Source organism: Oncorhynchus keta, chromosome 26 (assembly GCF_023373465.1).
Source record: "Oncorhynchus keta strain PuntledgeMale-10-30-2019 chromosome 26, Oket_V2, whole genome shotgun sequence".
NCBI lineage: Eukaryota > Metazoa > Chordata > Actinopteri > Salmoniformes > Salmonidae > Oncorhynchus > Oncorhynchus keta.
The window spans coordinates 39,178,917-39,193,441 of NC_068446.1; the positions used below are offsets into that span (position 1 = coordinate 39,178,917).

Consider the following 14,525-nt stretch of genomic DNA (forward strand, 5'->3'; position numbering starts at 1 on the left):
AAAACGTCAGCAAAATGAACTGCATCTTTCATTTTCATTCCCCCACACTTGGCTGTTGGCAACACCTCCCTCCCAGTCGGATACACAACACAGCTTCAATGACCCTGATGCTAACTCTCTCTGACATTTTGGCCAGGAGGAACTGTTCCGGCACAGCAACATGTTCAGTTCCCTCTTTGTTAATGTTTCACAGATGGTGGCCCTCACTGTGCTGATGCATTTTGGCCGCTCGGATATTGATATACACGAGTATAATTAACATTTTCTCTCACCCCAGGTCGTCTCCATGAACAGTTAAGTCTACTGTATTTGATGTGTTTGTGTTCTGACTCATAAAAAATAAAAAAAACATTTTTGTTCCGTGCAGCATTGTGGAATCATCGGTTGTTCTGATATTTACTTATGTAACAGTCTGTTCTCTTACATAAAGAGGTCAGTTTCAGATCGAGATCAGATGGAGTCTCAGGGAGAGAGGCTGGCGGGGACAGGAGTCGTGCCAAGAAGGCAGTAAACGACAAAGGCTCTCGCAGAACTCCTGCTTGAGTCATGCTTATTTTGGATGTGTCCGAAGGTGAGTCTCATTGAGATAGGAATCTCTAGCCCCGTTTATACCTTGTGCTAGCATGTGTCCTTTGTCCTGATGGTGCCCACATCCTGATTGTGCCCATGTTTGTAGGTGTGTAGACGATCGAAATACACATTGTGAACAGATTGTGATCTGATGATCCTGTTCAGATTTTAAATTCTTGAATTGATTTTTCTTTCTCTGAATTGACTGAATTAAAATGGAATGAACCTGCACAATGTTGTGAGAAAAACAGTTGGTTGCGTAAAAACTGTAGTAATTCATATTTTTGCCTAAATACTAAAATATCAATGTACATGCAAAAACACAGATGTTAAATGGTGACCCGTCATTCAGGGGAGATGGGGAGCCCCACGTGTTTAGCTGTTGTCTGTTTTGCATGTTATTTGGGCATTAGCACGTATCACATACTGTATTGTTTGCAAACAATGTAAAAAATAATAATAATTGAGTTGATAAAGCCGCATACACACATGGTCTCTTTTTTGCTTTGTTAAGTAAGGCCACTCCAAAATGCAGGTGTTTCAGCCTAGCTCAGTGCTTTCTGTGGTGGTGGGGCAGCCAGGGGAAAATATGGAGCGTAGGGGTTGGTAATGTTCTCTAATCTACGAGGAGAGCTCGAAAGTTCAAGTCCCTTGGTGCTGCCATAGAGTTGCATTAGAAGTGCCCATCCAAGAAGGCTCAATGTCATTGGCCACATATAAAATGACGTCAAATCATGTTATATCTACAATAGCTTTGATTGGACTCAAAATCATAGCTAGCAAGCTAGACAAACAGTCATCGTTATGAATCAAGTCAACCATGTAGATAAATGTAGATAAATCGTATCGGCCATTGGACATAAACATTACACAACAAGTTGAAATCGCAAATTCAACAATGAGTGGTTTGGAAGGAATCAGTGGCTACCTGCAAACGTTGCATAGCAATCACTAGCCTGCTATTCATTGTGGTCTGGGTTTAAGGGTCTCTTTTCTAAGAGGGAACGTAGGCCTCTTTCCAGAGCTCCGACCTGAAGATCACTGACGTCCTGATTCAACTTGTTTTTTTTTCAGAGTTCTCAGTAGTCTTGAAAGAACCATAAATCCATAGAATGCCAGACTTTGATGACAAATTAGATGACAAAATTTTCCCACAAGGACCACCGCTCCACCTTCCTGTGGTGAGCACATCACAACAAGGTGAGTCCAAACATGTATTGTATGCTGCTGCATAAAATGTAATATGCCAGGGAGATATGTATACTGTAGCTAAGAAAGTAATACTAAGTGTATGTTGTGTAGTAAACTATTAGTAACCCATGTGCCTCCTCAAAGTCGGTCCCTTTCCCCCTCATAACTACTGTTCTGACCTGGTGGTGCACATGTAGCCTATAGCCTGTTTTAGAGAAATGTAATCATCTAATATTGTAAAAGCTTTCATTGTCTGCTTATATACCCCCTTTATTTATACTACGGTTCTGACTTGGTGTACAGGGAGAATACGGTAAGAACAGCCCATGTTCTGAATTCTGTTGCTGTAAATTTCAAATGGGCTAAACAAATAGTTATATTAACTACATCCGTCTTAGCTCGCTCATTAATGTCTTCATTGAAATTACAGATTGCCTCTTATCTGTCCGTCGTCCCATTATGCCATAGTTTGTACATCTCAATTGTAATTAGAAACCACATTTGTTTAAGCAAGTCAACCATATCAGCTATGTTTTTTTTAAAGGTAGTAAATGAGGCTGAATTAACTGTTTCTCTGCCAGACAAGGCTCTGCTGATAGCCAGGTGTTGCCGTGGTAAGGATTCATGCCATGGTGCTGTCCTGACAGCTTTATGTAGGCCCTAACAATTTGTGGGCATCGATTGTCACCAATATAGTGCAATTAATGTATTGTTTAGTGTTGTGTAGTGGCTTTGCTGGCATGCATAATTAAAACAAAAACGATGCATGGTGGCCATATTTCTAATATTTATCGTAGAAAGAATGGAGACATCTACATTTCCTAATGTTTTGCTGGAAGTTAACCTTGCATTTTACTGGCTACACCGAGAAAAGTACTACACCTCAGTCCGAGCTGTCAGCATGCCGGTTTGTAAATCCTGTTCGGGACAAAACGAGTATCTAAGGGACATGTGCTATTTTCAGGATACGATTATAATCCAATTACTTTTTTGTAATTATCTGAGATCGGAAGAAAAATAACATTTTCAGGAGCCATCAAGTATCTTTCTCATGTCAATCAGTCATATGCAAGGTTCTACGTGGTCTAAATAACTCAACTGGCTAGTTTGCCTGTCTGTAAAGAGAGAAGTACTTAGATCCTGCTGCTCTGATTGGATAGAGAGAAACAGTGTTTCTGTCCATTCGCTTCATAATTTCACCCGATAACTTTTCCTTGCATGTTTTAGGTCTGATTAGATAAATCACATGGCGAGGATGTTTGCTGTCAACGTGCATAGTATCTAACAAGTGGGGCAAGGGTGAAGGAAAATATAAAACGGATGGGCATTCGGGCAGGGTGACAGTAACGAGGCTCGTGGCTGCCCGCTGCAAATTGAGGACGCACGGGCACAGAGATGGCACGCGCACAACCCTCCGCGCGCTGGTCCAAATATGCAGATTTTTTTCAATGAGAAAGTGCAGGGAGGTATTTTTCCAACATCTATATTAAAACACTTCTGTTTTTTTCGATCATGAGCAGCCTGAAGCCTATCATCCGATCCTACTATCAACTGTCAATTGACGTAAATTATTACGAATTCCAGTAGCACAAAATGAGTCTGATGCTGAAAAAATGACAATACCAAGCATTTCAGATCTGTGTTTATAACATGCAGCAAGATATTTCATATGTGTTTTATCTTTTTTTATGCATGAAACAACGTTTAAACGACCTCTGAATTCATTCAAAGTAAAACACAACCAAAATAAGGTGTTACATATATCCCAAAAGTTGTATAAAGTCACATGCTTGATCTTCAAATGGCGGGTAAATAAAGGGCTTTCATTTCTAAACAGTAAAACAGATATCTATGAAAATACACTAAAATAAAAGGTGCTGTTACCTCATTTGTTTATTTAAGTCAGTTAAGAACAAATTCTTATTTACAATGACAGCCTACCCCAGCCAACATCTTACTGGACTCCCAATAACAGCCAGGTGTGATGGAGCCTGGATTTGAACCAGGTACTGAGATGTTGTGTCTTAGACCGCTGCACCACTTGGGAACCCAATGGAAAGCTGAGATCTCAGTTGTCTATACAGAACAGGGTACCATTTAAGACATATTCTACAACTAGCACTGATGCCAATCAGATGTTTTGATAAGCCAACAGCATGAGCCTCATGTAGACTTGGTCATTACATTGATGGATATTTTCCACCTCATTATTTGCTTTGGGGTCGTTCAATTTTATTTTATTTTTTATGTTTTTTTCCCCGTGACAATTATAAAGACAACATTTTTTACAATTTAAATCATATAAAATGTACGTACATTATATATAAATTAACAAATTAAAATACTAAATAGCAGCAGGTACAATTATCAGCAGCAAATGCAGTTAATGTACAGTTAGCATTATACTGTACAGTTAGCATCATAATGTACAATTGGCATTATAATGTACAGTTAGCATCATAATGTACAGTTAGCATCATAATGTACAATTGGCATTATACTGTACAGTTAGCAATATAATGTACAGTTAGCATCATAATGTACAGTTAGCATTATAATGTACAGTTAGCATCATAATGTACAGTTAGCATTATAATGTACAGTTAGCATTCTAATGTCCAGTTAGCATCATAATGTACAGTTAGCATTATAATGTACAGTTAGCATTATAATGTAAAGTTTGCATCATAATGTACAGTTAGCATCATAATGTACAGTTAGCATTATAATGTACAGTTAGCATTATAATGTACAGTTAGCATCATAATGTACAGTTAGCATTATAATGTACAGTTAGCATCATAATGTACAGTTAGCATTATACTGTACAGTTAGCATCATAATGTACAGTTAGCATCATAATTTGGTGACAAATAGCAGCAGATATAATGTCAAAATACATTTTAGTCATTTAGCAGACACTCTTATCCAGAGCAACTATGGTTAAGTGCCTTGCTCAAGGGCATATCGACAGATTTTCACCTGGTCTGCTCATCGGCTTAAACCAGAGACCTTTCGGTTGGTTACTGGCCCAACACCCTTAACCGCTAGGCTACCTACCACCAAGGATTCCCAAACACCTTTTAAAAATGTTTTCCAATAAAGGACGGTAAAGGAGACCATATTTTCAGGATTGTGGGACCACAATACTGTTCATTGTCAATTTCTCTAATGGCAAAAAATCTGCAACTTGTTTTTACCATAATTGAAAAGTGGGATGGTTTTAATTTTTCCAACAAACAAGAAGGCATTTCTTTGCAAAGTATGAAATAATTATCTGCAACCAAAGATTGTACCAATTCTATATTATATTAGCATATTGCATTGCCAACATAGGTGTAAAAAGGTTCCTTTTTCGGTCCAACATTTTGGCCAAATTTGGTGAGGTGTCTGGGAACACACAATTTAATTTAACAGGAGTCAAATAAAACTTGAACATGAATTTGTAGTTAGTTTCCTGAAACAAATGAAACTAGTAAGTGCATAGTGCATCTTATTACAGATCTCAAGCCATGCCTCCTCATCAAATTCCATACCTAAATCATTTTCCCACATCCTTTGAAGAGGGATAAAGGCAGATTCACATTGTCTTGATAATGTACACTACATTTTAGCAATTATTCCTTTGATAGATATAGATGTGGTTATTCATTCTACAACTTCTGACAACATACAATACTATCAACGATATGTGGAATGGATTGACAACATGCAATACTATCAACGATATGTGGAATGGATTGACAACATGCAATACTATCAACGATATGTGGAATGGATTGACAACATGCAATACTATCAACGATATGTGGAATGGATTGACAACATGCAATACTATCAACGATATGTGGAATGGATTGACAACATGCAATAATAATATAATCTGTTTATGTTCCTGATCTGCAATAACAGGACCTCAAGTCACATTAGAACGTATGGACTCCGCCATTGAGAAGAGAAGAGGAGACAGAGGACAGTCTTGCCGGGTTCCTCTACTCAGGAGAAATTCTTGGGAACTTAAACCTTTGGTTGGAGACCATAACTCTGGGACTGGTAATAAATCACTTTGACCCATTTGTTGAAATTAGCATCCATATTACATTTTTTGCAAAACAGAGAATAGAAAATTCCATTCCACTCTGTCGAACGCCTTCTCAGCATCAGCATCAACAGTATAGAAGCAGTCTTGTGCTCATTTACATGGTTGATAACATCAAACGGTCATCTGACAATATCCGATGAGTACCTGTTTTTTAATCAGTGGTGTAAAGTACTTAAGTCGTTTTTTGGGTTATCTGTTCGATTTACTATTTATATTTTTGACAACTTTTACTTTACTGCATTCCTAAAAATAAAAAATATTGCACTTTTTACTCCAAACATTATCCCTGCCAACCAAAAGTACTTTGGAACAGGGAAATGATCAAATTCTCGCACTTATCAAGAGAACTCTGGCCTGGCAGACTCACTAAACACAAATGCATCTTTTGTAAATAATGTCTGAGTGTTGGAGTGTACCCCTGGCTATCCTTACGTTTTAAAAACAAGAAAATGTTGCTGTCTTGTAAATGTTTATACTTTCACTTTTAATACTTAAGTATATTTCAGCAATTACATTATGGTTTCCTATTGGATATTGATAGTATAATTTAAAACAACTGATATTCCCATTCAAGTCAACACTCTCTGATGTGTGGACCAACCATCTTTATGCTACCATTTGAAATGTGAAATGTCCATTTTATTCCCATTTCAATACATTTACCAGCCAGAACATGACATCCACCAGCCAGAACATGACATCCACCAGCCAGAACATGACATCCACCAGCCAGAACATGACATCCACCAGCCAGAACATGACATCCACCAGCCAGAACATGACATCCACCAGCCAGAACATGACATCCACCAGCCAGAACATGACATCCACCAGCCAGAACATGACATCCACCAGCCAGAACATGACATCCACCAGCCAGAACATGACATCCACCCTGTATTCAAGAGCACGCTGTGTCTCATCCAATGGAGGGCACAACAGTAACACCTCAGATTATGTCAAATAGGGCCAAAGCTACAACATATGCAAAAATGGAAAAAAACATCTGATTCCACACGTTTTTAGACAATATAATAAAGGTTAAAAAACGACATACTTGTTATGAAAACTGTTTTTTTTTTCAAGAAATTATCAAATAGTTTAGCAACCCTTTTTGTAAACGTTTTCAAATTGAAGTGATGAAGACATGGATGTCTCATGTTAGGGTCGGGTATGCAAAATGAGTCAACTTTGAGCACCTCTATCTCCTAAATGTTTTGACATTCAGGTCCAAAAAGTTACTTTCTGACCACTTCTAACATGGGCAAAATTGTATGGAAAGTTTTGTTCAATAACACCCTTTGGAGCAATCGTCTTTTACTGTTAAAAATAAAATTTTGTAAAGTATCACACTTGGTGTTCCTTCTACGCCCCCTGCTGGCGGCAACAGGCATAAACAATTCCCAATGGAAATCGTTCGAGGACTCCCAAACATGTTCTATACATAAAATCTGATACCATATATTTTTATCGGCGTCACACAAACCTAAACTGACATTGGAACATCAGTTTGTATTCAAATATTTGAAAATAAGAAATTTCCCAGCAAGCACATAATGTTCTGAGAATATATATTTCTTTGAGTTTGGCGAGCGTGGTCGTCATATGGTTATTTCGCATACAACCTTTCCACAATTTTCTGGGAATGGTGCAGGATAGTTGCTTGGCGCTGGAACATTCTCAGCATATTTAAGGAACTTAAATTACTTTAACAGAACGTTTCCTAAAAGTTCAAACATGGTTAGATTTCATTTCAATTTTGTACATTTTCTAGAACATTGTCCAACTGGTTTGACATTGGGAATGTTCTCAAGTAGTGCAGAGAACATTAAGAAACAACGTTCTGTGGAATTTTAGTGCTTCAGCATAACGTTTCCTACAAGTTACCTCAGGGTTCTATTTAAAGTCATGTTCTCAAATTGTTCCAAGAATGTTAAGAAACAACATCGTTCTGAGGGAATTTCCATACATCAGCATAACATTTCCTCGTGGTTCTATTTGAAGTTATGTTTTCATATTTCCCGATAATGTTAAGAAAACTTTAGTTTTAAGAATATTATTTAAAAACACACATCAATTACGTTCTCAGTATCAACAAAACTTTCGCTGTCCTCCATCTTGTTACGTGTTTTCAGGTGTGTTGGCCACGCCCACTAATTGACCATACCTGATCTTAATGAGTGTTTGTTTCCTCTGAAATGGGGTCTGTTTGAATAGACTAAAATAAATAGCTTTATATGCGTAAAAAACATGAAACTCCAACTCCATGCTGGTGGCACAGTGGACTAATTCCATGGATAGAAAACTAAATATTATATACTATACATAGACAAGTATGTGGACAGACCTTTAAATTAGTGTTTCAGCCACACTCGTTGCTGACAGGTGTATAAAATCAAGCACACAGCCATGCAATCGGCGACAGGTAGCCTAGTGGATAAGAGCGTTGAGCCAGTAACCGAAAGGTGCAATGCTGGAGAGATTAGAGTTGCAGGCTCATGTCTGTCAGAGCAGAGAGAGGACGAGAGATAAGTGAATCTCATTCTAGTTCTATGTGAGAGCAGGCGCGCCGGGCCGACTCAACTTTTAGAATATCAGGTCCGGGGGAACAATTAACGAAGAGGCCACTATAATGAACTTTAATCGCTTTAATTATAATCTTTACGTTGCAAAAAGTGCCAATTATTTTTCATGCTACGAGAGGTACCGGATCCGGCCGAATAGGTTCCGGAACGAAATATTCCAATACGGAGATGTGTACACGATCCGGCTCAAATTAAACACTGGTGATGGGTGTATGGTAGAGGAAACTGTTGGACATTTTATTATATTGTGAACTGTGTGATTTAGGTAGGGAGGGTTTGTTTGGGTCAGACAGGTTGGATGGGGTAGGGGGGTGAGGTTTGTATGGATTTATACAGGTTTTGGTAACATAATATAGTTGTGTAGGTAGACCGTGACCGGACTCACACTCCAGTACAGTAAGCGGCGGTGTGTGCAACTTTCCAGTTTGTTGCGATCTGCCAAACAAATGCAAATAAGAACACGTAATTTCCTGTTTCTCAAACCCGTAGTTATAGTGACACTTGAATAGAAAATAATTATACATTCTCCCACTAATCCCTTTGCTCCCAAAAATGTCTAAACTTCAGCAGCTCAATGTGTTTCTCAACGACAAATTAACAGCAGTTCCTTTGGAGATATCTATAGTAGTTAAAAAAACGATCGCAGAGTATCAGGAAGAAATATCCCGTTTGGAACGGGCGAATGCACGTCTACGAAGACTGCTGGATTTGGTTTTCAAACCAGAGATAAAGTTGCATAGATTAGCAGGTTTGTGACTACGTCTCTCTATTTGACATTCATTTTACATTGTAGCCTAATGTGTGTCATTTGATTTAAGAGGCTTTGCGTTATACATCACTTAGTCACATAGTTATCTAGCTACTGACTAAAATTAATCCGAGATCCTTGGGACGTCCAACTGACATCACCCTATTGAATTGACGTTTAAAATGGTTAAAGGCCCAGTGCAATCACAAACGTGATTCAACTGTAGTTTCAGGGGTGAAAGTAAATTTGATTTATTCCAGGTATGGGACTCCTGTTTGTTTTTCTCAGCTAATAGTCAGCACAACAGAACATATCAGCCCAATTCATAGATCTATGCTACAAATTAAACACAATTTGTTACACATCTGCTTAGTAGGCTATATAATCTGTTCAATGTCAATAACATTTCCTAATGTTTTCAATCTGATTGCACTCATACAATCACCAAGGTCTCTATAAAAAAAACATATTTTTGTCATTATAGGGTATTGTGTCTAGATTGATGAGGATAATAATTTTTGTTTAATCCATTTTAGAACAATGCTGTAATTTAACAAAATGTGGGGAAAAGGGAAGGGGTCTGAATACTTCACGATTGCACTGTAAGTAGTTGAAAAGTAGCAAAAATGCTAAGTTGTCTGTGATGAGATTTGAACGGACAATCTTTGAGTTGCTAGACGTTCGCGTTGTATGCCCACAGATCCACCCTGACCAAACACTTTTTTTTGTTTGTTTTTGTCTTAAGTAACCATATGCTGTTTCTCTAATTTACATACAGAATCATATGAAATGTTTTGAGACCAGGTTGGTCAATTTGGTTAGTATTGTGAAGTAACTACAATGTTGGGGATCCATCCTCTGTTTTCTCTTATCACAGCCATTAAACTCTAACTGTTTTAAAGTCACAATTGGTCTCATGGTGAAATCCCTCAGTGGTTTCCTTCCTCTGCGGCAACTGAGTTAGGAAGGACGCCTGTATCTTTGTATCTTTTCCAGTGAAGAAGACATGGATGTCTCATGGTATGGTGGGGTTTGCAAAATGGGTCAACATCGAGCACCTTGATCTCCTGAATGTTTTTGCCACTTCTTCCGTGGACAAACATGTATGGAAAGTTTTTGTTGTTTAAATCAAAAGGTACACTGTCAAAAAGCGATTGATAATTCATATGTATTTACCCAGTCATTAGTTTCAGACTGTATATGTGTTTAAAAGTCTGATTTATTTGGTAAGGTAGGCGATGTGAAGTTGATAATACCTGGGCTATTTACTGGGACGCATCATGCGTGTTCAGTACAATGAATAAAAAATTCACAAGCAAAAGCCAACTGTTGGATTGCCACCGTACTCAGTTAGCGTCAGTACTCAGCCTTTGTTAGCCTTAGCCTATAGCTGGTTTTCAGATACATGTTTTATGTAACTTCACTTACATCTGACACAACAAGACAGGAAATAGAGGTAGAGCCCTATTTCTTGTCTCTTTTCAGCGTTTTTAAGTTTTCATCAAATTTCATCCTTTCTCCTTTCCTCCAGACCTCCAGCGGCTCACTGTCTCTGAAGAGAAGGTTAACTCGGGGCAGCAGGAGTGGAGCTCCTATCTGGGGCCAGTGGAGTCTGATACCGAAGAGTCTACTTGGAACTCTTTCAACATCATAACGGTAGAGAACCAAAAAGAATCTGACGGCAACAGAGAATCAGAATCAACCAGTGACTATCAGCCCCCCTCGGAAGTAAATCCGGAAAGTGACAATGATGAAAGTAAAGGAGGAAAAGTGCATGAAGTGGAGAAGAGAATATCTCTGTCGGGGTCAAAGAGACGACGAGGACGGCCAAGAAAAGAAACCAGTGAGTTGACGGAGCCGAAGTGTGATGTGTGCGTACGATACTTTGCGACAGCAAGTGGTCTGGAAAGGCACCGGCAGTTACGGCACAGTGAAGACAGACCATACATGTGCGATACATGTGGCCAGTGTTTCGCCTTAAACCGATACCTGACCCGACACATGAAGATTCACACAGTGGAGAGACCACATCGCTGCACGGTATGTGGCAAACGTTTCTTTCACAAGGAAAGCCTGAAAAATCACATGGTTAATCTGCATACAGGGCTGATTTTTAAATGTGATTTGTGTGGGAAATGCTTGTCGACAAAAGGTCGTCTGAAACTGCATAGGCAAAATCACACTGGGGAAAAATCGCATCCGTGCAAAGAATGTGACAAGGCTTTCTACTGCGAGTCAGACTTGATAAAGCATACGAGGACTCACACTGGGGAGAAACCGTTTCAGTGCAAAGAATGTGGCAAGTGCTTCGGCGAGAAGGGAAGCCTGACAAAGCATATGATGACTCACACACAGGAGAAACCACACTGCTGCAACGAATGTGGCAGACGCTTCAACCTCAAGGGAAACCTGACAGTGCATATGAGGACTCACACGGGGGAAGGAGTTCAATGTCATTTGTGTGGAACTTACTTGAAGTTAGCAGCAAGTCTGAAGAGACATCTGCGAACTCACAGAATAAATATTGCCAATGACTGAGAACACATAACAATGCACGTTGTGTAACATGTGTTGTTGGAAGGTAGAGACTATATCAAGAGGACACCCCTCAGGTCACGGCTCTTCCTACAGTCTGAAATCTGGGAATCTGTTCAATGGCCATTTTTACGGAACACTATCACGTTATCAAATTCCAATAAACTATTTATTACGCCCTTTTTACAAACGTTACACTCTGAAGTCCAAGTTAGAAATTTTCAGAACTGAAGAAGTCTGTGAAGATAAATCACATCCCACAACATCTGTTGTGTAGATTTAGTTATATGCCTTCACCCCAAAATGAATGGAAAAGATAAGAAACCAAATCGAACCAGGAAATTAGATGGTTTTCAGCGGGTAGCCTAGTGGTTAGAGCGTTGGACTAGTAACCGGAAGGTTGCAAGTTCAAACCCCGAGCTGACAAGGTACAAATCTGTCGTTCTGCCCCTGAACAGGCAGTTAACCCACAGTTCCTAGGCCATCATTGAAAATAAGAATTTGTTCTAAACTGACTTGCCTAGTTAAATTAAAAATACATTAAAAAAAATATCTGAGCTGACAAGGTAAAAATCTGTCATTCTGCCCCTGAACAAGGCAGTTAACCCACTGTTCCCTGGTTGGCTGTCATTGTAAGTAAGAATTTGTTCTTAAAACTGACTTGCCTAGTTAAATAAAGGTTATATGTAAAAATGTCCATTCATTTGGGATTCAAATCTAATTTCATTTGTCACATGCTTCGTAAACAACAGTGAAATTCTTACTTACAGGACCTTCCGAACAATATAGAGAAATAATAATACACAATACACATTTACATTTAAGTCATTTAGCAGACGCTCTTATCCAGAGCGACGATAATATGGGTTACCAGTACACAGTCGACTCGGTACTGGGATGTTGTCATTGTTCTTTTCAAGTCTGAAAACGTATGACAAACTTTACTTTTCAGTGAAATCTCTTTAATTTCTAAGAAATGTAATTTATGATTTTTTCTGATACATGACAACTACTGTCATATGTCTGTTAACAAAGCTCTAATGGTGTGTGCTGTGGTAAAACTTTACATCAGGTTTGAAACACGTTGTAGTTTGTTGTACATGGTTTTTGGCAATAAAATGGACAGAGCCCAGACAAAGGACATTTTTTCAAAATATATTGTTTGTACCAGAGAGCGAGCTTTTTATTTATTTTTAATTTTATTTTTAGATGTAACCTTTATTTACCTAGGCAAGTCGGTTAAGAACACATTCTTATTTACAATGACGGCCTACCCTGGCCAAACCCTAACCCGGACGACGCTGTGCCAATTGTGCGCCGCCGATCTAGGCCAACATAATCAATAATTATAGTTTAAGTTTTTTATTTTTCAACAGAAAACATTTTCATTGTCTCTATTTTAACAAACTAAACACTGTTGTGAATCTTGAGCTGCCATTGTTGATTAAAGTTGTTCTTTATAATTTCAAAATAAAAGTGTACAATTAACTGGTTGAAGAGATGTCTAACCAATTTGCACCAACTTCATAAAAACTGATCCACTGGAACACGCCCACGACTTCTAATGCCTCAACTGCACAGGACAGACAACAAGGTACGAGTGTAACAGTGGGCATTTTTTAAGTATTGCGTGATAGTGGACTTCTTAAGTTGCCTGCTGAGATTTTTGTGGTACGTGTACAACTAAGAGATGCAAAGAATTCTGATTGAAAAATGTATTTTAGTCATAAGCTTTAAGGCTGAACGTATAGGCTTTAAGCACAGGATGATCTGGGACAATCAATTATTCATCAGGAGCAAATTACTCCATACAAAATTAAAGCAACATCATAAATGAGCGGCTTTAGGAGAAAATATATGTGTAATACTCTTTAAGTAATAGAAAAATATATTTTCTGGAAAGTATACTTTTGATTCAATGTGTCAATAACATCAGTCTGGCCACTAACTCATCACCCTGAGATGCATTTCAAAACAGATTACCAGAAATTATTGTTTCTAATAAAGTCCACTTTGTGAAGACTTCCACAGACTTTAACAGTAGACCTGTGACCCGCAGCCTGGTCTCAGACAAGGCATAACATAGTAAATGTAAAATTACGCTGAACAAAAATATAAACGCAATATGTAAAGTATTGGTCTCATGTTTCATGAGCTGAAATAAAAGATCCCAGTTCCATATGCACAAAAATGCTTATTTCTCTCAATGTTGTGCACAAATGTGTTTACATCCCTGTTAGTGATCATTTCTTCTTTGCCAAGATAATCCATCTACCTGACAGGTGTGGCATTCAAGAAGCTGATTAAACAGCATGATCATTACACAGGTGCACCTTGTGCTGGGGACAATAAAAGGCAACTCTAAAATGTGCAGTTATGTCACACAACACAGTGCCACATATGTCTCAAGTTTTGAGGGAGTGTGCAATTGGCATGCTGACTGCAGGAATGTCCACCAGAGCTGCTGCCAGATAATTTAATGTTAATTTCTCTACCATAGAAAAGTATGTCCAACAGGCTTCACAACCGCAGACAATGTGCAAACACGCCAGCTCAGGACCTCCACATCTGGCTTCTTCAACTGTGGGATCGTCTGAGACCAGCCACTCAGACAGCTGATGAAAATGTGGGTTTGCAGAGCCGAACAAACTGTCAGAAACCGTCTTCGAGAAGCTCATCTGTGTGCTCGTCGTTCTCACCAGGGTCTTGCCTGACTGCAGTTCTGCGTCGTAACTGACTTTAGTGGGAAAATGCTCTCCTTCGATGACCACTGGCATGCTGGAGAAGTGTGCAT

The 14,525-nt window shown here is 38.8% G+C and overlaps 1 protein-coding gene and 1 long non-coding RNA gene across 2 annotated transcripts; both read left to right on the plus strand.

Annotated features, from left to right (window-relative positions):
• The first annotated feature begins 162 nt into the window (after window positions 1-162).
• On the plus strand, window positions 163-7,290 carry LOC118358811 (uncharacterized). The gene is made up of 4 exons (XR_008081608.1): window positions 163-293; window positions 431-571; window positions 1,645-1,770; window positions 5,674-7,290. It is a non-coding gene; the product is annotated as an uncharacterized LOC118358811 (long non-coding RNA).
• Window positions 7,291-8,341: 1,051 nt separating this feature from the next.
• LOC118359368 (zinc finger protein 665-like) lies at window positions 8,342-13,225 on the plus strand. The gene is made up of 2 exons (XM_035737916.2): window positions 8,342-9,196; window positions 10,728-13,225. The coding sequence occupies exons 1-2, from the start codon at window positions 9,001-9,003 to the stop codon at window positions 11,732-11,734; spliced, it is 1,203 nt and encodes a 400-aa protein (XP_035593809.1). The 5' UTR covers window positions 8,342-9,000; the 3' UTR covers window positions 11,735-13,225.
• Window positions 13,226-14,525: the final 1,300 nt, after the last annotated feature.

Excerpts from the sequence above, each read along its gene's own strand:
- LOC118359368 (XM_035737916.2), top strand. The coding sequence starts at position 9,001 with ATGTCTAAACTTCAGCAGCTCAATGTGTTTCTCAACGACAAATTAACA. Across the intron at positions 9,197-10,727 it reads AAAGTTGCATAGATTAGCAG|ACCTCCAGCGGCTCACTGTC; the intron begins GTTTGTGACTAC and ends CCTTTCCTCCAG.